The 24,999-nt window shown below is 42.1% G+C and overlaps 1 protein-coding gene across 4 annotated transcripts in view; it reads left to right on the top strand.

The window, feature by feature from the left end:
* LOC147261929 (guanine nucleotide exchange factor VAV3-like) overlaps positions 1–19,079 on the top strand; it is a 49,396-nt gene extending 30,317 nt beyond the window's left edge. For 3 of the 4 annotated variants that reach the window (XM_086204233.1, XM_086204234.1, XM_086204235.1), the window contains 9 exons: positions 1,256–1,386; positions 4,896–4,961; positions 5,211–5,245; positions 5,381–5,497; positions 9,893–9,980; positions 10,372–10,501; positions 15,566–15,619; positions 17,339–17,487; positions 18,426–19,079. In XM_086204233.1, the coding sequence (XP_086060359.1) occupies positions 1,256–1,386; positions 4,896–4,961; positions 5,211–5,245; positions 5,381–5,497; positions 9,893–9,980; positions 10,372–10,501; positions 15,566–15,619; positions 17,339–17,487; positions 18,426–18,467 (812 nt within the window). In that variant the 3' untranslated portion in view covers positions 18,468–19,079. The remainder of the gene's footprint in view (positions 1–1,255; positions 1,387–4,895; positions 4,962–5,210; positions 5,246–5,380; positions 5,498–9,892; positions 9,981–10,371; positions 10,502–15,565; positions 15,620–17,338; positions 17,488–18,425) is intronic. The other variant, XM_086204236.1, reaches the window with a different exon arrangement.
* Positions 19,080–24,999: the final 5,920 nt, after the last annotated feature.

Here is a 24,999-nt window from a genome sequence, read left to right on the forward strand (position 1 = left end):
TAAATCAATTTCCATAAGGGGCTTTATGAGAAAGACAGCCGTGCTTATTGTTCTTATTAAAAACATGACTATGAGATATTCCATTCAGCTGATGTCACTGTCAGCTAATAGTTTCCTCAGGCTGCTTGGCTAGGGAGCCGTGGCTGGGAGGAAGAAAGAGGATTCTGAGGAGGGGGAGGGAGGGCTAGATGTGTGAGTCTGGAGAGAGTAAGTGGTTGTGTCTTTTACATTGGCAGCGGTGTTTAGTCTTGGCCTTAGCCGGATGCTCGTGGCTGTATTTGTCTGCCACGTTAAGAAAAGATTGGAGCTACGCCATTCAAGAATAAGAGAGAAATTAACTGTCTGCAAAAGTGAAATGCTATTTTTTTTTCAGAATGGTTCCTTTTTGATGGTTGAGCTATTAATCGGTTACGTTTACCATCCATTCATCCATTGTCTTCCACCTATTCCTACATTAAGGGTCGCGGGGGGGCTGGAGCCTTTCCCAGCGTCCATGGGCGAGAGGCGGGGTTCACCCTGGACAGGAGTGACATTTACCCTCATAGTTATTTGCGTGTGTCATTTACCAGGTATTGACACAAATAGAATTAAAGCATTTAAAAATCTAACAGTTAAGAGTGCAATATTGATTGTACATGGTGAAAACAATACGGTGTCTCTTTCAGTCCCTCTCAGATGTCTGCATGTCTGAACTGTTCTGAACAACAGTTTGTCATTTGAGCTGCAAGTGCACAAAACTCCCACAAGCTTGTTGCGCTGCTTTCATGTACTAGAAGTTTGTCTGGAATTCTTGATTCGTCCGATTAAAACTGGACATTTAACATGTAGACACCTTAGAGGTCAGACCCAGCTAATGTGGTTAAAGGACTCATGGAAAACTCAAGACGGTTATCATGGCGGCAGGCAAGAAGACAAACTCTGTCTCCGTTTAAAGAGTCGTCCAATTTTTCTTACTGCCATTCAACACGGATGCAGTTTACTAACTTGTTTGGTTTGTGAGGCAAAAGGGGAATTGGAAGAAAGTCTCATTGCAAGCAGCTGGAACATACCGCCACCTACTGTTCAGAGGGAGACCTGGAGATTAATTGACATTGCTGTACCACGACTGCACGTGTGCATGTCCGATGATTGTCATAGCCACATTATTTTTATTATTCAGGATTTTGGTATCCGTCACCTGGAAGGCTACAATGATTGAGTGCTGGTGCGCTGATGTAGTTTCCTCTCAGTAGTGATTGTCTCTCATGTCTGCCAGGTTTACCCAGGATGGTTGTGATCAGAGACTACAGCGGCATTCCCTTTCCCCAGTGCGGGCCCCCTCTAAGTATTCATGCGGGGGATGTCATTGAACTGATGTTTGCCGACCTGCACAGTTCCTGGTGGCAGGTGCGTGTCACTCAGCTCACCCTTCTTTTATCTCAACATCTGTAACTCTATGAAAAAATAACATGTTACGGCTCGCTGGCTTGGTTCGGTGCACGCAATGTCTTTGCAATGTCATGAATCTGTGCTGCATGTCATCTTTCTCTCTATCTCTCTCTTTCTCTCTCTCACTCACTCTCTCCTGCTGGATCTCGGTGATGAATGACAAAAAAAAAAAAAGCTTACAAATATATTTCAAAGGAGGAACCACACCAATTTATCTCCCGTTGGTCAGATCGTTCATTTTATTGTTTATAAATCATGTATATAGTGTTTTTTTGTCACAGTCTGATCCTGTCAGGTGAGCCATAAATATGACAGAGTCATTGTGATGAGGTCAGTTTAAATTAGAAATACGCCATGGAGGATCTGTACGGACTCCTCTGAACCTCCAGTTACATTACAGATGGGTTACCTGTCATCCTCAGATTGAATCAAAGCCTCCATCAGATGATCTCACCAATTAGTGGCTTCTGTTGATTAATTGCGATCCACGGTGAGACGATAAAACAGCAGACACTTGGGTCTCTGGAGGGTGTTTTAATGGTGGTACACAACCTCTTGTACTGGCACATTTAGCAACCATCTCACGAGGTCAGCCAATGGTTGATAGTGTTTGACCTTATCTATTTTTGAAAGGATCGCGATTTATCCGAGGTCTTCCGGCAGCCTCCCTAGCTGTTTCTCACTCTGCTTTATGGCGGCATTAAAGCCTCATCCTCCCTCTGGTGCTGCTCCAATCATACTGCAGTCCTTGCCAACGGCACAGCTGGGAGTAGGCAGTTAGCCGGATCTCCTGTGCTCCATGTTTCTCTCTGTTGTGACAGAGCACAAAGTGGAGGGTGAGGGCATGAATGGCAGAAGACTTATGGTAAGCCTCCAGGACGGCCAGCAGAACGTCATGTCACAGACCTGATGTTTTGTTTGCTTCCATGTTTACCATAAAGGCTGTGAGGGGATTATTAGAGGAATTAAACAGTAATGCACATTACTGCTTCTTGCGGCCAAGAGCGTAGAGTGATACTGTAATGAGGATATGAATGGTGCCCTGTGGTGGTTTTGACCGTTGGTGGTGCTGTAGAACCATGATTCCATCAACATGCATTATTATGGCACGAGCAGGCATGATGCAGATTTCTGAACAAAGGAAAAGAACAGTACAGTGACACTGAGAAGAATGAGCTTAAAGTGCAAAGCTGTTACTGGCCCGCAAACCGCAGACACAAGCCTGTTAGGAAGGCTCTACTTCTCATTTTATGCATTTGTGGGGATATTTTTCCCAGTAAATTTCAATTTTTTTTTGTCTACATAAAAATGTGAGATACTAAACTCTGCCTTTGAATAATTCTCAGGAGGGAAAAGGCAAAACACTTTCTTGAACCGACACGGGCAACTGGCAGCGCCCCTGAATCCTTTTCTGAAAATCAATACATTATTGGTTTTGCAGGTGTTGAAAGCAAGCGGGTCATGTGACCACACTTGAACTAGATCCATATCGTTTAGAGGGGTGATTTTTTTGAGATAAATTAATTGTATGATATAATACTATTGCAAATGTAATTACAAAACACATTGGATAATAAGAGCTATAAAATACCTGGATATAAAAGCCACGGTTCCCCTGGAGCCTACTGGTAGAAGTGCAAGGTCACATTTCAGTGCTCTGTTTCTGACTTTTTATGTGTGTCCCCATCAAAGTTGACCATCCCAGCTCTAAAAATACTATTTGATTCATATAATCTGTATGCAAGTCAATATTTAACTTATTTGTTAACTCAACCATGTGATTATAGGATTTGAAGTCTTCATATCAGTGTATTACAGTAACTCAATTGTTTAACCTGCATTTTATTTTATTTAAAAAGAGATTTTCAACCACATTGCATGAGCTCCAAACGCTGCAGTTGATTAGCTGGCTCGCCCACCCGCTAGTTAGTTATCTGGGCTGGAGTTGCTAGATTCACTCTGTTATTACTCCATTATTGTACTTTCTCACTCAAGTGGCATGCTTCCTTGGCATAATGTTGATTTTTTTGTTTTTTGTTTTTACGCTGCAAAAGAAAGATCAATTTAAACCAGTTACCTACTTTTTTTAAAAATCTTGTGCTGTAATTTGCTAGTAATCCCAGTAAGGGGTTTTAATGCAGATAAATAAAAAGATGATCGTTGAACAGACCGTGTAGCTGACGGTATTTAGTAATAATGCCACCACTAATCCACCGAGGGTGCTGGGAATGAAAATGTATTAATTAAAAGGAAAAATTGCAATGGGATGTGAACATTTCTAAATTTTTGTTTTCAGTCAGATTTTGCACACAATAGATTTTTTTTGTTGAGAAACACCGAATCTAAACAAAAATGGAAAAAAAAAAAAAAAAACAACAACCCTCCATGGGGTACCTTTAATCTTCAGTATCCCTCGTGGCACCACAGGATGGAATTACAGAACACTGAGAATTCATATCCCCTGTTACCCAGAAGGCAATTATCCCCATCCCGCTAGCAGAACAATACAATCAATCACTGTAATTTCATTTGATCCTTTGGCTGCTGCCTGTTTATTCCAACAGAGTAATAAGTTTAATCTTTATCATACGCTTATCGAAGGCATAACAAATAGAGAGAGGCTCTCAAAAAACCTTTGATGAAATGTTATTGCACAGAATGAATCAGAGATGAGTAAAGATTCGCTTTCCAATCGAGTTACTGCCAGGGCTTGCATGGTCCCAAAAAGCATTTCATACTAATAAAGAGGAGTGAAATGGAAAGTATAAACAGGGCAGGAAGCTGAATGAAGAGCTCCACATGCCCTCGAATCTCACTGTCTTCTCCCATTGACTTAACGGACGTCAAATTCACTAGCAGAGTTTACTCATAATCAACTCAAATCATGGAGCTTAATGTCGAAATACATGCTTATTACTGTCTGGGAGTTTCACACACAACAGAGAATTACGGCTATAAAGTAAACTCATGCAGGAACAAGGATATAAAAACATTAGTTTAACCAAATTGGGTTAATTTATCGGTTAAAAAAAAACTGTCTACACGATGTTTAAGAAATTATTTTTTAAATTAAAAAAAAAAAGAAATTAAGTGTATTTGCTTGGGGCAGGTTTGATAGAATATGGCTGTTAGTCTTCAGTGTGAGCCAGAGAGCTCACGCTGTTTGGATATTCAGAGACCAGAATAAGATCCATTATTTAGAGTTAAATGAGGCTCTTGTTTTGATGCAGTACAAATCTAACTGCCGGCACAGTTCGAAGCATAATTAACTTGGGCTGCAAATTAGATGCGCTGCTTGTTGTGTGCTAATTGCTGAGGATTTATTGAAGCCAGTGTGGGAGGGTGAAGAAAAAAGCCAGTGAGTGAGAGAGGGAGGGAGGGAAAGAGAGAGAGAGAGAGAGAGAGAGAGAGAGTTGTGGTTGCTCCGAGACAAATATAATACGATTAACAGCCAGTTGCCATTGCAGGGCAAAATTCTGGCAACAAGCAAGATTGGCTTCTTTCCAAGTGATGCTGTGAGGCCTTGCCCGTGTGTAAGTGTGCATATTTTTCGTAATCAATAAGACACATTTAGTGCGATTACAATGCATTCAGTGGGTAATGGGCAATATTGATGTCCTAGCAAGGGAATGTTGTGCTTTTCAATTGCAGTTTTTTTCACTACAGAGGACTGATTTTAGCCATTAGATGTGGCTTGAATATCACATTACTAGAAATGACCTCCACCCCTGAGTATTGACTCCGCTGAATCACCAAGTAACCACAATTCTTTTACACGCTAGGTTCCAAAACCTGTCGATTACTCTGGCCAGCCGTGGTAAGTGATGAAAACAAATGGCTGCAGATTGTTAACAATAACCACATGTCATTCTCTGTTTCATTGATTGGATCGACTGTTCTTATCCTCATGTTCAGAATGATGGATTGCAGTGTAAGTGCAGTAGTTGTTCAGGTTTGCAGGGCCTATGGAGAGATGCCAGGCTGAGGTGGAGCTCCTAGACCGAGGCAATAGCACCTATCTGGTTCGACACAGGAGTAAAGAGTGCACAGAGTACGCCATCAGTATAAAGTAAGTAACATGACCATTTATTTCAATGCGCTCCCCTGGATCACTCATGACAGTTTATTGAGAAGGGTGGAATAAATAAAGCTCGTGGGTGGCAGCTCCATTTTTGGCAAAGGAGAGGAGGAAGACACTTTAAAGAAACCAGCTGCCAGCGTGCACAGTGTGTGATGCCTGAAAAGTTGCAGCTCGTCAAATGTTTCGATAGATGGGCCTTAGCATCCATCTTCTTCTCATGTCAGCCACAATGACAAGACGCGGTGACTGAACGGCCTCTAAATGTAATGATGGAAAATGTTTGCCAATAACAAACAAACTATAACACTTCCAGTTTGTCGCTGGTTCACGGTAGCGGCGAGTGACCAGCTGGCACATTAAGTTGAGCGTCTTGTTCACAATTGTTCGTTGTTTGTTTTCTCAAATTGAAGTGTCACTGAACTGCTGAGCATACAGCTGGATAAAGAGGCAGATTATTAGACGAATCGATGGAGAAGATTTAAGATTTTTTAGTAACTGGTGGTGGCGGGACGCCATTAGCATCCAGTTAAAGACACGTGGCTCTTCTCTACATCCTGGAGTCACAAAGAAGTTTAAAAAAATGTTTTTGTGAGTATTTGAAAACCAAAATACACTTTTGGCTTGGCTTTAGCTCGTCATTACTGGACTGTAGTTGTAGTGACATTTGGACACGTCAATAACTGCTCATCATAATTAACTTTCTTTTTTTGAATGTTTCCATTTCCTCAAACGAGAAGTGCGGTTGTGTACCCGATGGCTCATGTTGTATCCAGATGTGTTTGCACATTCGTCATGCCACTTTTTTTTCTTCATTTTGCTGCTTTAACTCAGTCTGTAAATGTTGTCTCTGTTATTTATTCCTTCACAAAAGGAAACAATAAATGAATTCATCTTTTATTTTACATGTCTACATTACGCTCGAGTGTGAAGAGTGAAATCTGTGACTAACAGGCCATTCAGCACACTTCTCCACCCTTCTGCGCTGACACCTAAATATTTCCTCACTAGTCTCTAAACGGTGAGCCAAGACTCAAACCTCAGCTGAATGCGGCATTGAAATTTTGACTTAACAACATCGCTTCATTTCCAATCATTTTGCGTCTATTGCTCAGGCACATGGTCAGGTAGTGTGTCATGGAGTGTTTTCTGCTCTTTGGCTTTCACGATCATACATGGATTTCAAAACGCTAGCAAAGCACTTGAATTGTATCATTGTAGCATCCATTCCTTCAGGCCTCAATAGACGGCTGCATTATCTGCCAGCCGTGTGCTTCGGTGTCACTCTTCTGAAATACAGCGCTTCGATTAACCATCAAATATTTTTCAGGATAAATCAAAGCTTTTTCGGCCTTCTTAGGACTATTCGGTCCTCCTGACCCGGCATCCCAGCTCTTGGAGATTATAACTATTGAGGGCGCGCTCTGAAATGGTGTTTGTGCTGTTAAGACTATTTAGCCAGTGACACACCATTCCAGCTCATTTCATTTGGTTGACTCATACGGTCCCTCATTTAAAGCTTTGATGTACGGGGGCTGATTTCTGAACGGTCCCATCCTAATTGCCTGTCTCACTGCTTAAGATCATTATCAGGATGGTTGTTTGAGATAATGGAGCTTTACACAGCCAGTGCCGTCTAATCAACTCAACGGTCTAATGTCTATACGAGTGGTCAGTTTGTGCTTGCAGCCTTGGGAGGGGGCAAAAAAAAAAAAAAAAAGGCACAGCCTTCACAAAACATGGCTCATCCGTTCCCGTGTGCTATGCACCATAACGCACATAAATAATGTATTCCTCACTCCTAATGTACCAGTGAGTTTGCAGCATATTCTTCTCGTGTGTTCTCTACTGTACTCCAGATGCTGATTTATCTCCAGTGTAGCTTGTGCATCACCACGGGAGGCATGCAATGTACACTATGCTACTGCGCTTGCAATTGCCTTGACAACCCTCGAGCACTGAACATTACGTGTGTTTGCTCAAGGTTGCCCTTCATGACTTTTTCGACAAGGAACTGAGGCTCAGATATCATTTTCAACACCCATTCCACTTATTGACCCTGTAGTTTGCTATATTTATGCTTTATATTTTGCTAAAAGGGTGTGATATAAGATTAATTGTCCTCTTCAGTAAGATGGTGGAATGAAATAAACATAAAAAAAAAGATTAAACAGGAAAGAAAAAAAAGAGAAGCCTCTTAGAGTCAGTGGCTTCCAAAAGTTTTTCAGAGAAGCCCCTTCTAACTAAACAAACAAAAATACTACTACATTTAATTAACATTTTTATTAGAGGTGAAAATGGACAAAACAAGTGTTCGGCATCCCATGCCACTATGAAATAATTAATTGAAGAAGTAGTAGTTCTTCCTTATAGATTCTTTTAAAAATTGACATTAAATTAGTTTGAAAACGTATGGATCAAAGTTAACCAACCCAGAACAAGCACAGCTCCTGTCCACTGCAGGTTGCAGGGATGCATGTCACGATTCTACGCTGCTGAAAAATCCTCAGGATGACATCACTGTTCATACCCCAGACGTATCGGTGGCTTGTGTGTGCTTGCCTGGAGCCTGGAGACGGCGTGAGGCTGAGCTCCTCCGTCTGATCGGGTCGCCTTGAGTGCTCGAGCAGCACTTCAGTCTAAATGTGATCAGATTACATCACTGTTTTGGTTCAAGTGTTTATGCACTAGTTGAGGGATTATCTTCTAATATTTGGCAGGTGGTGGTGTTAATTTTGGACTCTGCTTCTGTGTTTTCTGCCCAACAGTTTGGGAGCTGCTGATTTAAGCAATATGTTTTGTACTGTGGTGTTGTGTCTCTTCCAAAGCTTGAGTAGACAAACCCATGTAGTGTTCCACCCATTAGTGAGCAGCTGATTGGGACCAGCTGAAGTAAAAAGGTACAACAATGAATAACATTAGAACTACTGCACTCTGATTCTGCAATGTGTCCCCGTCACTGTGACCTTTGACCTTCAAACACCTAATGTTTTCAGTTTGTATTCCGTTTTCATTTTTGCAATATCTGCAGTAACTCCCTCAAGGCCCTCTTGAGACATTGAATTCATATGAGGTGACAGTGACCCTTTGACTTCTGATCGCCAAAATGTTTTCACGCCATACTCAAGTCCCAGTTGACGATTGTGCCAAATTTGAAGAAATACACACAAAACCCTTCTGAGATATTATGGTAACGGGAATGGGAGAAATATTGCGTGCATGAGATGACAGTGACCTTGACCTTTGACCACCAAAATCTCACGTCTGTCCTCGAGTCTCAGTGGACTTGTGTGACAAATTTGGAGAAAATAGTTCTGATAGAACAGCATGGACGGACGGACGGACAACGTGAAGAGAGGACGACGCCGGCACACGAGGGCATCGTAGATACGACTCAGACCTGCTTTGTGTCTCAGACCTCAGACTGACGAGTTGTCAGTTCACTTTGATATTTGAGCGTAATTTATCACCCTGCTATCCCACAATGCTTTGCACAAATGAGTTTGAGCAGCTGCTCACACCTGACACCATCCAAACAAAGGGCTTTTTTTCGGTTCGTGGCAGATATTTTGACATGTCATAGCAGGAAAAACTGTCAGAGTAATTAATAATACGAATAAGAGCGCCGCTCCATTTAGCTTCATTAAAGCTCTCTGATAAGGCTGACTTGATTGAACAAAGCCATCATTAACAATATTAATTATACCTGAGCTTTTCTTATGATAAGTCATAGTATCCACTCTTCCATGAGAAAGACTCGGTGTTAATGAGAAAACCTAATAAAATCGTCTCTTTATTTATTTCTTTGTATTTTATCGGTACTGTATTTGTTGACACTTGGAAGCAAAGGCTTTGTGAATGGTTTACATTTTTGGGGGGCTTGGGGTTGTTTAAACCTACAAGAAACCTAGTGGATGATTTAAAATGGTAAAAACTAAATAAATTGCTACTACATAATTGTTTCTTTTCTTCTCAGAGTTCAGTTGCACGCAAGATTATTTATCTGAAATTAAAAAAAAAAAATTGAATATGAGTTCAAAAGCAGAAACCAAACAAAAACCCTTGAGTGTAATATTTGGAGCATTCATGTGCTATGAGGCAATACCCAAGTGCCTTGAGTAAATATTGCTTCAGTTACTAGTGTCAAAACCACTGTCAAAACTAATCTTAACCCCAAAATCCTCCAGACGGCCTAAAACCAACACAGAGATCTGTGTGACTACAACCTGGGTCCACAGCAACGACGCTTTAGTTAAATAAAAATTCCTTGGCTCAGCATGGAACGCGGCAGTCAGACAGACCTTCCGTGACTTCGCCGTGGAGCCTGGATTGATGTGGAAGCATGTATAGTTGATTAGCAGCCCATGTCTTATTCATCCTCCACAGGTTCAACGATAGAGTCAAGCACATTAAGATTCTGACCAAGGACGGCTGCTTTTACATCGCTGAGAGCCGCCTGTTCAAGACTGTGCTGGTAAGGGTTTTAACTTTGTATGGATTTTTGTGCCCTATAAAGTGCTGTAGCATGTAGGGAGATAATTATTTTGACATCGCGCTACTTTTGCAGCCTACATGCTAAAAGTTTTAAAATGCCTATCAGTTTATTTTTACACCAGTGCACACACAGCTTCCAAGAAACTAATAGTAGCTTGTTTAAGCCTTAAATTGATAGATAGGAGACTTTTTTCAGAAGTTTCTGTCACTTTCTCAGCATTATATTGTCAGAGATGATATAAGCATCACCTCCCCAACAAAACCTCCAACATGTCTTTGCTTTTATTCCTATAAACCCCTACAGAACAGTGTCTAGTTTTAAACCTGACTCACATGGGAATGTTTTATTTCATTGGGCTTGTTTTACACAGGACCTTGTGGAGTACTACAAGGAACACTCTTTAAAAGAAGGTTTCAGCAGTCTTGACACCACTCTGCGCGTCCCTTATAGGGAACTGTCCAATGGAAACATGCCTTGGGCCATTACCAAGGCTGGCAGTGGTGAGTCTGCTTCACACACTTGCAGGTTCCCAGAGACCTTCTGTCTGACAGTTGGAAATGCCACCGGTTCAGAGCAGATCTACATGTAGCAAATTCTAAGTTTTAACTAGTTTGGATGACCAGAGGTGGTACAGAATAGATCAGATGGGTGAGTTCTCTTCTACTGGGAAGGTTCCGCCTGCTTGTCGAGATGTTTCCCACTTACACAGGTCACACAGAGAGCTGGAATCACTATTTCACCTGTTAATGTTTTGTGCTGTCGTATGCCCTCTCCTCAGTGAACGATAGAGAACTATCCCAGCTTACATTACCAAATCAGGCTGACGGAGCATTTGCTTGGTGTTAGACCCTCAATTTAAAATAGTGTCATAATACCGTAGACGGTCTTATCTTTGATGTATGAGACCTTTAACACGCTATAATGAGACGACTCTTTTCCCCGTAGATGCGCCCGAGCCGGACGACAGTGTTTATTTTCCGAGAGAAACATGTTCAGTTTCTGACTGAAACACATTTACTTTCAAACGCAACATTCCATTGTGGGCCGTTCAGATTTTTATTAATGCTTTCAAATAAGAAAAAAAAAAATCATAGGTGAATCTAATTTCATTGACCACAAATTTCAGTTCTGTAATTAAAGGTGTGTATATATATATATATATATATATATATATATATGTAGTTTGTGACGGGATAGTTTTAGTAAATGCACAAATAAACACTTCTCCCGGTTCATAAGTCAGGTGGTAGTGTTGGTGGAAGTAGGCTGGACTGGACTCATAACCTATGAACCACAAGCTTAAACCAAAGGTTTAACACGCAAACAAATCAAACTCAATACTGACAAGAGGGAGACAAACAGAAGAGCTCCAAAATACTGAACTGAAATACAAACTCTACTAACGAAGCAACCACATACAGGTGGGAGAATGGGGGGGCTGATAGGATAAGACACACCGGGAACAGGGCTGTGACTAAGGAGGACTGATTATCCAACGAGAAGCAGGTGAAACACAGAACAGGCGGGGAAAGGAAGTAGCACAAGAAGGAAGTGCTCTTCAAAATAAAACTAACAGACAGGATACACAAGAAAACCAATGCAAAACTGCTGGGCGTGTTCTTCTTCATTTAATATCCAGCAAACTAGATGCAGCTGAGTGATTTTGCTGCCCTCTACTGGTTACTTGCAGCTCTTTATTTACAAGTCAAATGAAAATATTGAGGCAAGGGTGCACAAATAGTTTTGTATAATATAATTTTTTTATGTCAACACTATTTTGAATATGAATAATTAATTTCCCCCAAATAATGATGGATAAGGAAATACTAGAAATACTACTACTACTAATAATAATAATAATTATAATAGTAGTAATTTTTAATGGAAAGTAATTATCCATCCATTTTCTACTGCTTATCCTGTTAAGGGTCGCGGGGGCTGGAGCCTATCCCAGCAGCCTTTGAGCGAGAGGTGGGGTTCACCCTGGACAGGTCACCAGTCCATCGCAGGGCCAGCACATAGAGACAGACAACCATTCACACTCACAGTCACACCTACGGTCAATTTAGGGTATCAATCAGCCTCGTCCCCTCTTGATGTCTTTGGACTGTGGGAGGAAGCTGGAGTACCAGAGAGAACCCACACAGGAACAGGGAGAACATGGAGACTCCACACAGAAAGACCCCGTGCCTGACCGGGGCTCGAACCCAGAACCTTTTTGCTGTGAGGCAACAGTGCTGACCACTGTACGCCCTGATAAGTAACTAGTATTAAAAAAATCATTCAAACTTTTTTTTTTGACTTTTATTCATCTGGAAAATGTTTGATAGAAAATGTGCTATTTTCTGACAGAATGAAGCAACAGACATCGATAAATACTGAATCATTTAATTGAACACAAAAAGAGAAGCTGTAACCCTCTGCTGAGCCTCCCTGCGATCTAGTTTTTAAGTTGAGTCAATTAAAATGTTGTCAACAGGACATTGTACACCGGCGCTACGCAACAACTCCGAGAGATAAAGCAGCAACTTTGATTTCAACCTGTCCGCATCACCAAGCATGAATAAATGTATTCTTGCACTGACGCTCAAGTGCAGTAACTGCATCATTACCGGCCCTCAGAGGCACAAGTGGATACTTATTCACTCGAAGGAAGAATGTGAAGGGGAGAGGGAATGAGATCTTGAGGAGGACAGAAACTAGAAGGAAGTTACAGTAATGAGATGAAGAGTTAGACAAGTGGGGACTGAGAATGTGGATAGAATGAAATAGACAGACGCAGCAGCAAGAGAAGCGATGGTGTACAGCTGGGAGTAGGAAGAACAGGATCAGCGGGAAGATTTGAGTGATCCCAAAATTCTGCATTTACACACGGGGATTTAACATGCGTCTTTTAGTTGCCCTCATTGTGATCACGTCTCAATATGCTGATTAGTTAGCCAAGTCTAGCATAACCAGCATGGTGCGCTCCAGGCGTGGAGACAAGTCTGCAGCTTTTTTGTTTTGGAGGCATGTGACCTTTCAACTTATTGGAAAGGTTACAGATTTTCTTTCTCCAGAATGCGGTACAAGCTGTACAGATTATGTTTACACTCTGCTGAGATTCAGTACAAGCCAGACCACCACCAAATATGATCAATTCGTTCTGCATGCATTTGAAACTTGAATTAATGTGTTCTTCCAGGGTACAAAACAAAGGTATGGGGTAAGAGAGATAGAGGAGGGGAAAAGACAAAAGAGAGTGTGTGTGAGGGAGAGACAGCGAGTGAAATAAATAGAAAAGAGTCTTGGCAGCTCACCAGGATGGGAAGAGCAGTCTCAGTTAGAGCCTAATGCCCCAGGCAAGCACCAGGAGCCTGCTACTCCAAAAGTCACACTCTGCACGCTGCCTCGCTCTGAGATGGCGTCACAATTTTCCTGACAGGACATGACATGTCACTTGGACTGGCAGTGGAGAAAACTGTGTGACAGCCGCCTGCTGACACACACCTGAGGGATACCCTCGGTCCAGCTGGGAGACTGCGCCTGTTTTCACAAAAGTGGGAAAAAAGTTGGCAAATGCGGTGCGATTTAAAAGAGCAGAAAAGCAGCTGGAGGTAACTGTCTTAACTTAACGAGAGCTGTGTGCAAGTAAACAACCGCAGCCGCTGCAATAGCAGGCGAGGCAAGCGTGGAACAAAGTCAATGTTAGGCCTTTGTGTCTGTTCAGATGTAAAATTCTGCTACATCTTTGTCCCTTCCCTTTTGGCAGCGTCAGTCTCCCAGCGCATCAGGCTTCAAAGCAGCTCTGCTAGAGGTGTGTTTGTGAATCACTGCCATTCACCGCCCTACCTTCACAGTGAAAGCCTCAGTGCATTCTGGGATAGATTATTATTGCCTTAAGTCGTCCACCCCCATAGACAGACTTGAGTGTGGGCACCGGATGTTCTGACTGGTAAACATCCTTGGTGGAAAGACAGGTGTCGCGCAAAAACAAACAAACAAACAAACAAACAAAAAACACAAAGTTGATTGGATCTCAGACACATCTTATCAAAGACAAACAGGCTGAGCAAACATTCAAGATGCAGAGCATCAAAACTCTGGAGTTACATTTGTGTAGAGAAACCAGCCTCTTGCTTTGCTTTAGTGAGATGATTAAAAAAAGACTCCTTTTCTAGTTGTAGATCTTTCTACGATGCTTAAGAGTGCTGTCTTTCATACCGATCAGTGAGAGTTAGAGTCTGTGCCTCCCTACAGTTCATATAGCATACGTGCACATATGGTAGTGTATACAACGCTGCCTGTGGTTATGTGTGTAGCTGTGTGCTGTCAGACACAGTTGACACAGATTGGCCTGTGTTTTTAATCCCTGTGGGGGGGGGGGGGGGGGGGCATGGAAGAAGGCATGCAAACACATTGTTGTGTTGACAGGAGCTGGTTTTTCAGATGGGATGGGGTGGCTCAGATGGGAGCAGGAGTCTTTCGCTCTTCTGTGTAGAATCCCAGCCGTTGCCTTGTCAGAGTGCTGTGCTCTGCCCAGATGTATGCCCACTCCCCCCACTGCTGCTGCTGCTTTGGCTCACCTGGTTCATTCTTCAAAATGCTGTTTTTGCTTATTATTATGCAGAATGACCTGAGACAGATGGCAGATATACGTGGATAAGCAAACATTCATTTAGGTTCAGGAGCCAAAAGAGCACCAGGCATTGGGCAATAGTTGTGTTTACATTTAACTGTCATTTGAACTTTGAGCAAAATGTAAAAATGTCCCAAATGCTCAACTGGTTTGCAGTGAATTAGCTAGGCTATGTCATGCTTATTGCAGTGAGGGCATGGGGCTATAAGGCATTGTGACACAAGGCTGTCACACACAGAATAGTTCAGGAGAAGAAGAAGATTCAAACCTGGAATCAAAACTAGTCTTAATAGCCACTAACAGTAATTGTTGTTTGGTACCAGTCTTTGACTGTGTTGCATGATGTCTGGGGAGAAAAGAAACCTCTTTTTTTTTTTTGGAGCACCCGGGCTGACGGCTGCAGCAGAAACAGCTGGTCAGTTGTTTGCCACGTCGGAGTCACTATGATTCTCATTAAAGCAACTGATTTTGACTACAATACTGTGTCTTTTTACAATGGAATCTAAAAAGACTTTTGGTCCTACTGTGACATCTTTCATGATTATTACTTCAAATGGACCCACAGCGGTGTGCCTGTTCTTTTCTAACAGCTAGCATTACACTGACTGACTAGCAATAGATAAGGGTCTTGTTGTTTCTCCTTAGCTTCCTCCATACATGTCATGCTCTGTTTTGTGCTGAGAATTCTGAGCTTTTGCACATCCGTGATCACAAGTATGTTAATTTGGGTTCGTCTTGTGTAAAAATCCAACATCAGATGCGCATGGCTTGTGAAATAACTGTTGTTCCATCCTCTCTCACTCTTCTCTTCGACTTTGCCCGCTCTCAGTCTCTCTCTCTTCTACCCTCGCTCACGTTCTCTCTGTCAAAATTGTGTTTACTTTTCTTATTTTCTCTCTTTGCTCCCACGACGGCCTGATCCCCCATCACTTTTGTTTCTCTGTAGTTCCTCCTGGTGGTTGCAGCTTTGTTCCTCCCTCCTCTTCGCCTTTCTGGTCAGGTACTGGAACAGCTTTCTTCTGTCTGTCAGTATGACCACATTTGCTGAGCTTGCTGCAGGTCTGTCAAATCGTTTAATCCAAGAATGCTAATTATTATATTATATTATACAGTATATTACATACTCTGCATCTGTAGCCATGTGCATAAAGCACTTTAGCCTTCTTTAGTTTAAAATTGGAAACAAAAACAACAGAAATTTCAACTAGAGAGCTACAACCTCACCTTTTTCAATTGCATGAAAGGAGAATAAAACAGAAGTGCAGTTAATGCAACTAAGAGGCAACCAACACTTTGGATCATATTGTTTTTACATGACAATCAACACGAACAATCCATTTGTATTGATTTATGCAACAAAATAATATTGATGCAATAATTCCATGGTTTAAATTAGGAATTTTGGAGGCTTTTATACACTCTTCACATGTAGCTGTGAGCTCTAAGTTTATTGGAAATCAGTACTGAGAGCACTGCCTCACCATGAATTTATTTATCGTCGTGATCCGACTTGGATGAAAATATTTTTGTAGGTTGCAGTCAGTCCAGTGTTTTCATTGAATGCAGCATCAACTGGTGCATCCCATTAATGCTGCTGTTGCATGTACATGTGTGTTGGTGTGCATATGTGTGGTAGTAGATCCTAACCTCCAACGTTCCTCCCATTTACGTCGTCTGGGTTTCCAACAAACAAACCTGTATTCGCACGTTATAGGAGCCTTGACCTGCTTGTGTAGGAAAGACCTTGTATAGGCAGATAAGTGCAGGTGCAATGTGTGAACTATGTTCAACATTAACATTTAATAAGATCAACACATGATGATGGTAACCTGCTGACCCCTCATCTGTACTGGGTGCTTGTATGCTGTGTATATCTCCCATCTCATCAGTAAATCTCCATCTTTGTCTTTGCCACTTTGCTTTTACATTCGGTCAAGTCAGCGAGGCTCCCTGCCTCATTGTCCCTACAGCAGAATTGTAGTAACGGGAATAATACCCGTGAGTGTATCAAAGGTTTAGTTCTGGTATTGGTCAATCCATACATTGCTCTTTTCTCAAACGAACATGAAAGTTTGGTGTGTTGGTAGCTTCACGCTGAATAAACGCGGCTGGCTCCGTCTGCATGCTGGTGTTCAAGGCAGCTATTTTTGAAAACTTAAAAGGCAAAATCTGAAGCGAATGTTTTTTCTTACCAGTGTTTTATCAGCCATCAAAAATGAGAGTGCAAGATGAAATAAAATTACCAGACAAAATCCTAGAAGAGTCTAGCAGACAGTTCCGTTTACAGATGAGAAAGTGGTTCGAAAATTTACATTCCTACCGTACGCATTGTATCTGATCACAAAATTATATTAACTATATAAATTCATGAAAAAACAAACATTGACTTTTGTCTGCCATGTTTCAGCATATATGTTGTCAGCTTGTTTTACAAGATTATCCCTAACTTGCTGAGTAACAACATGAGTTGATGTGAAGTTACAAAACTCGTAATTCCAATTGGTCTGATGTCACATGAATGCATCATCAGTGTCTCCCAGAGCATATGGAAACCACACATCTGGATTCACGTAGGAAGCATGATCATGTGACTTCATGGTGACATTTTTGCTCGGACCTCAGACGGTGGTTATCCTCCTCACAAGCACATCTCCTCAGTGAGCTCATACTTCAAGAGTGCGATGGCCTCCAATTATAAGAACAGCTTTCTCTTTCTCAGTGTTTGCTCCCAGGGTGGTGGGTATTGCGGTGGCTCGCTATGACTTCAGCTCCAGAGACACATGGGAACTCTCACTGCTGCAGGGAGACATTATCAAGATCTACACCAAGATGTCCAGTGGCTGGTGGAAGGGAGAGGTCGACGGCAGGGTAGGACTGCTTGCTGCAGGCTACACAGACTATGACAGATCTTTCAACACATCCTGCTCTTTGAAACTGGGATAATTGCGACCTCAGTTCTGTGAGAGGGAACTTCACGTCACTGTTTTTGTGCCTGTAAAAGTTCCATATTACCCCTGTTACCCCTGTTACCCCTGCAGAGGAGGTGGTGAGTTTGTCTGGTTTTACATTTAAAAAAAAGCATTATTTGACCACACTTTGTGGGGGAATGTAGCATAGGCAAAGGACACATTTTTTATATTAATGTTTATTAATATTAATATGCATTCATTTTTATATATATCTGGATCAAATGGCCATATGTGCTCTCTCTCTCTGATGCTTCATAGACGTCAGTGTGACCATTTCCACAAAGAGAACAACAATAAACTGATTGGACACTCTAATTAAGACATCTGTCGACCACATTTGTAAATGTAATAATGATTATCAGTTATTTTCCATATTTTTGTTTTATGAAGAAAGAAATTCTGACGAACCCATGATTGTTGATTTGGGCGTGTTCATTTACAGGCTTGTTGATAACAAGATCATGAGAAAAAAATGTCAGTCTTGCCTTTTAATTATACACAGTTGTTACAATTGAATAAGATGACCTTCATCTACTCATCCTACATAATCCAGACAGGATTTCTGCACGCCCACACTGTTTCATTGATTTGTTTATGAATTTACTGTAGCCTTTCAATATTTTTAATAGAGAAGAACTCAGACCCAGTTGTGAAACATACAAATGTCTGATATTTTAAGGTCTACTTCACCCAGTGATATTTAGCACTTCAAATACTCACAAATATGTGTCTTGAGCTCATAAAGACCCCCCCCCCCCCGCATCACTTCTCGCTAACCCTCAGCTCACAAAAAAATCTAAATATATCCTGTGTGACCCGTGTCATTCTTCTTCTCAGGTGGGCTGGTTTCCTTCTACCTACGTGGAAGAAGAGGGCTGAAGTTGCTGGATATCCTTTCAGTGTCCGTCTGAAACTGACCACCTCCAGTCAGCATCATGTTGCTCCGTCACTCTCCGTGCCCTGCAAGTCACATCTCCTTGATAAAAAAAAAAACAAAAAACCCAAGAGACATCGACTTAAGAGGAAGCGGCTGTGCTCTCAAAAAACCTTCTCCTGCCCTCTGACACAGTCTCACGCTGAGCAGATGTCAAATCACAGATTCCAGGAACGTCTCTCTCCGTATCCCTGCCCATGTGGCCCTGTCTGCACACACGGCCCACTGGGAAGTGCATTTGCTGTACCCAGATAATGCCCCCACCCCCCCTTTCGGCTCACCTTGTCTTATTATTGATGACTCCGTCGGCTGGTGTGAGACTCGCCTTCGCTGTCATCTTGTTTCGATACCAGTAAGGCTCAGTCATCCAGCTGGAACACAGATCCTGCTGACAGTGCGCCGCCCAGGTGTGCCACCAAATTGAAATGCAGGAGCTGAGGACTGTTGTTAGAAATCTGTACCTCTCGGATTTTCAGACTTCTGTGTTGTATTTTGTATTAGAATAAACAAAATTTGTAATATTTAAATGCAGTTGCTGAAATGTGAGTTTTCAATCACCACAGACGGAAGGATTGATCTGCCGTTCAGGTGCAGCTGGAAGATTTTGAGAAGCAGATGTAATTTGGAGACATAGCGGCAGAAAAACACATCCGGAGACACAGCAGTGGAATTTATGCGTGTAGAAATTACAATAATCCACAATTGATAGATGAGGAATATTTCTCAGCTTTCATTTTTAATCAACACCTCCTTTAAATGATGGTGTTTATGTTAATTAACATCTCAAATTTAAAGGTGTGATTTGGGCCTGCTCAAGCCATCTTACCTCGTAATGCTGATTGTTTTACAAGACATGACAGTGAGCAATGACTCTGGTGGAGGCGAGTCACTGGAGCAGGAAGGAGTCAGACCTGCTCCAGAGAGCTGCGCCTACACGCTGCGAGGGAGGAGTGTCTAACTTTTCGTCGTTTCAACATTCGCAGGACTGAGCAGGTGCGGATGATCCGAGAGTACAGCAGCAGTGAGAGGAACATCATCAAACCGAGGCATTTCCCACCAAACACTGGGCCATAAGTTTGACCCTCCCACCCCTCGCAGGTTTACTGCTTGCTTGTTTGCTCGATCGTAGTTACGCTCTCGATGGTCAAGGTGACTTCTGAGCCTTTGGAAGTAAGGGTGGTAAGAATACTGAGCCTGGCCTTTGATTGGCTGTTTGGTTTTATCACTGAAGTGTCGCACACCTCCAGATGTAAACGTCAGCTGTGGCAAAGACAGTCATGTGACAGGTAAGAACTCAGTGGACCTCATTCAGGAAATGTTGCTACACACCGTAAGATAATTTGAACCCTCAGTTTAGCCTTACAGACAGGAAGCAAAGCCTGATGCCCATTTGTAGGTCTTGTACCTCATAGAACTGGGAATAATTTGGCCTTCCAAATACTTCTATGAGAAGTACACGACAGATATGAAGAATAAGGAGTTACAAATCAGGCTTGGCTTCTTTTCAATTCGATTAAACTGAGTGTTTACAAAGGGTTATAGGTTGTAATAATACATTTTTACATGAGGACATTTCCTAAACGGGGACCGGTGTGCTTCCAAAGCTAATATGATGTAACAGAAAGGAAAACTCTCACTCACACACTTTATAGGTTTTTTTGTGGTTAAATTCACATTTCATTTTTGAACGCGACACACTCTCGGTACCTTCTCAATGTTCAATTATATATTCCAGCGAAGGAAAATGGGACCATGTAAACCTTGCAATAGCTTTAACGTATAAACCTTTGTGGGTTTAAAGGTTTTTAGGAGTTAACGAGGTGCTGAATGATGAAAGTGGAGATGGGCTGCTGCGCTAACATATCACTATTCCTCATACTTATTTATCTTTCTTCTGCACATTTTTCCATGCCAGTCTCCTCCCGCAGCTTTCAGAAAACGTCTGCAATAAATACATCAAAACCTGCGTCTCGATCGCCTATGCGAGCACATCGCAGGCCCGTAATAATATCACGTCTCTATCAGAGCTGGTCCTCGTCCTCAATCACTGGATAGAAATTGGATCTACAATTAATAGGCGTTATTCACTTTATAATGAGCATGGCTTTCATACTGCACTGTCCACTGTTATTCACATCACATTGTCTCGATGAGCATTCATATCAGACCTGTGCGATGTGGCGAATTTCATAGAAAGACATTTTATCTTCTTGTGTTGCGAATTTGGAAAAACGGTGCGCCAGTTGTGTTTGACTTTGGACACATGAAGTCATTATAAATACGCTCAAAACTAATCACAAAGCCAAGTGAAATCTGTGCGGGGTGGATTGTATAATAATTTTCATGTGTAGGTCTATACTTCACTTAGAACTCCTTCACCTTTTGATCATTCATGGTAAAAAAAAAACCAGAGAGCCTTTTTTACATTCCACAGATTTTGTGTTTACCTCAACTCGACTTGGTTTCAGAGTGAATGATTCAAGGGTGATGTAACAGCTGTTCACTGTAGAGCAAGGTAGCACAAGGGCGTTAAGTGCTGCTGTTTTCCTTCAAACCAAAACACACCACTAACCATGTGTGTGACATCAATATTTAATAAAAGAATTCTCCTTTTGAAATTTGATAGGCGACTTTTCCTCTTCAGACAAATGTAACATTGTAGGAACAAAGACTTCAGCGGTTGCATCACAAATCACGGCTGTGTCGAACACAATAGTGGAGGTGCGGCGGAGAATTGGCTGTGTGCTTAAATGAGAGCTAAATGAAGAGAACATACAGTTCATGCTATACTGCTGGTTCCTTCCTAAATTTGTGTCATATACATTTGTGTGTGAAACAAAGAGCCTCTTTTATTTCCACCCTTTAAAGATGCCATGTGGAGATTGCTAGTGGTCTTGTTGTTTTTTTTTGTAGGTGGGCCGCGTTTATTTTTTGTCCTGTCCCGCCCGAGTAAAATGTTGGCATTGTGTGCGAACTGTGCAATTAACATTTGTAAAGAAGTGGTGTGACATTTTGCGACCAACAACATGTTGTTGAATCAACATTCCCTTGAGACAAGAGGTACTGTACAACATCCCAGTTGCATGCCTCCAGGATGTCCTGCAATGACCTTGACCTTTGACAACCAAAATCTTTCCTTTTCTTCTTTTAGTCCCAGTGGACATTTGAGCTGAAATTGATGAAATTCTCTCCAGAAATATCAAGTTAACAGGAATGGGATGGATAGAGGGACCTCAAAAAATGCAATGCATCAATAAAAAACACTGAGTTGAGGTCGGGAAACATAGTTGTGAAACCTGCAGTTGAAAATTGTCCTCAGCGAGTGATCCCAGTGTTTGCTGGAGTAAAACTGCAACGGGGGAATAGACTCACTCAGAAAGCAATGATTAGCAGCAAAAGTCTTTAATGTCGGGACCTGTGAGCGACGGAGTAAACTACAGGAGCAGAGTAGGAGGAGGAGCAGCTAGTCAACATAGCAGTTCAGGGTCAGAACACTGGAAATCCAGCATCAAGGCAATCAAATCCAACAGGGCAGAGGCAAAGGCTAAAAACAGTCCAACCTCAGAAACACACCAAAACGCACTACAAAAAAATATCCACAAGAGGAAAAAGATGAATACAGAAGGGACTCATCCGTAAAAAGACCCAACGGGGACACATTAGGGTGGTGCAAAGACAGGAGGAAATCAAATCAACACACGAGGGCAGACCTACAAAGCAAATCACAAACGAAACAAAAAAAGGCAAATTCTCCTGCATGTTTTTTAAAACACTTTTGTGGTCCTGCTCCTGTTTTACACACTTAAATTCATTTATTTCTTTTTGTACTGTATGTATTTTTAAATGTCAGATTCAGCAGAAATGCACTGTTGAATAGAAGATTTCATTTAAAGACTGGAGCCTGAAGATATCAGTATTCTTGTAATGTAAACACTGCCTGAGGCTTACTTTCCCCCCATTGCTCTGCAGCCTCTCTAATGACCAAACTCAGCGGAGGGAGCGCTCTGCTGTGCTAACAGTAACCCTCCCGTCACAGAGGCAGAAAGAATGGCTCCCCTAATACTCTTCCTCTGCCTAATCTGCCTGTTCCTGTCTTAGCCAAAGAGATGAAAGGCGACGACAGAGGAGCCAAAAAGAAAAGCAGCCAGAAAGAGAGAGAGAGAGAGAGAGAGAGAGAGAGAGAGAGAAAACTGGACATACGAGGTTGCATGAGATAGATAACGTATGGAAGAAAGAGTATGTGTGTGCATCTGAGAGAGAGAGACAAAAGGCAGACAGAGAGAGAGAGACGGTAGCCAGGCATCGTCTTCATCTGTCTGTCTGATCTCCTTAACCCCTGGTCTTTGCCAGGCAGCCCCTCTGGATCTCTATATGGGGTTAAAAAGAGATTTAATAAAATACTGCCCTCAAATAGAGTGAGCTTCCAGTTCCTTTCTAAAAGCTTGAATATCCAAAAGACTTATCCGTATCTGTACAATTTATATTCAGCTGCTGACGTCTGACCATCAGCCTTACATAATGTTAAAACTATAGCAAGAGTTTTTAAGTTTCCAGCTAACTATGTGTTAGCTACATATACAGGAGACTTGCATAAACAAAGTCAGACCTGATGGAAGTCTCAGAGAAAATGACCCTTTCTTAAAGTCAAATACAATAAAACAGGCTGTGCTCGCGGTGTAGCCAGCGTGTGATTCACAAGTCCCTCCCATTGCGGGCCGTTGCCGTCAGATCCATCCTGGTTCTGCTCTCAGAATATTGTGAGCGGTTCTTAAAACCAGAAAATCCAAACTCAAGGCTTCCATAAAGCCACTGATGACATCACACTTGCTCTGTCTACTCCCTAGACAGTGGCTGGATATGACAGCAGCCTGTCTTCCTAAGCGCGGGCCCCTGCTGGTGGCACCAATCAGGGTTTGGGTTCATAATAAGCGCTTTTGTTAAGTTTAGGGGACAACTGTGATTTTGAAAAGTTTGATGTTGTAAACAGGAAACAAATAAGAGTCTGGGTTTTCTATAACGGTCGAAGAGTCTTAGAAAGTGAACCAGAAAGGAAGTCTGACTGAAACCAGTTGAAAGGGATCACACTGCCACCTGCTGTTCCGGAGGCTGCCATGCTTTAGTGAGTAAATTAATTATTTCCCACTTCACATCAACATTAATCCAATGAAATAACCAAAGCCAGCTCTAAAAATAGGTCACATCAATGTCTACCCTGATTTCTGTCTTTCTTCTGCAATTTTAAGTTGAGCCAATACGGACAATCTATCACTTATATCCAAATAAAGGTCATTTTGGGATACTTGTGGGGGCGGCGTGGCTCAGTGGTGGAGTGGCTGTCTAGCAACCAAAGAGTTGTTGGTTTGATCCTCACTTCCTCTGGCGGCCATGTACAAGTATTCTTGAGCAAGATACTGAGCCCCTAATTGTTCCTGATGACCCTTTGATGGACTGAAGACCCACCCAGGGTGAACCCCGCCTCTCACCTAATGTCAGCTGGGATAGCCACCCCCGCAACCCTTAATAGATAAGCAGTATAGAAAATGGATGGATGGATGGATGGATGGGATACTTATCGGGTCATTTTTCTTGGAGCACTAGTCTCCATGCAAAAATACCATAAAAAGTGAGATAAAAAAAAGAAGAAAAAGATGAAAAAGTAATCATCCAATCCTAACAAACGGCAAATGGCTTGGAGGGAAAATAAATGTTCAAGTTGAATTTATATCGAAAGAGAGAATGAGGAAGTGAAGTAAAGGACACGACCACGCTCTCCTCCCTCTTCGCCTGGATGGTGGAGCTAAGTCTCAGTGAGGACTCTATCAATACAACCCAGCAATTAAGATCTCTTAGATCAAAGCAGTCTAAACGAGCTAATCCTCAGAGAACTGCTGCTCTTTCCTCTTTCTATCTCTCCCTTTCCCTCTCTATCGCTCCGTCACCCTAGTTACTTCCTCTTGACTCATGGCTGTGTGTGCTGACTGCGCTTTGATGCTTGACAGCGGTGGGTCTCCTAAACGTAACATGGTAAATGAATCTGCATTAATGGCTAACACTTTCATATCCTTCTTACTAATTTCCACAAAGCAGGCATGCATGATTTCAGAGGTCTAGAGACATGTTTGCTCATTGTGAGTGTGCAGTTATCTGATGCACACATGCCAAGCCCACCAGGATATCAGCCTTGAGGCATTTTCTTCCATGTATTCTTGTTAATAACCTTGGCCAGCGATTAAAAAAAGAAAAAGTAAAAGAAAAGAACGGTGCAAAAGCCTCACTGAGTGTGGCAAACCGGCAGTGGCGTGAATGCGAGTGACAGCTTTGAGGTCAGTAGTTGTTCACAGGAGCATGACGCTGCTAGCAGATTAGCAGGTAGGTCATTTTCAGAAAAAAAAAGAAAAAAAAAAAGGTGAGCATCTGCCTGTGACTCCCGGGGACAGGTTTAACAAGGAGGCACTGCTCATCATAGGGGCTGCTCTG

Source organism: Aulostomus chinensis, chromosome 5, assembly GCF_037954235.1.
Source record: "Aulostomus chinensis isolate RoL2024-O1b breed Wild chromosome 5, RoL_Achi_v1.0, whole genome shotgun sequence".
NCBI classification, from domain to species: Eukaryota; Metazoa; Chordata; class Actinopteri; order Syngnathiformes; family Aulostomidae; genus Aulostomus; species Aulostomus chinensis.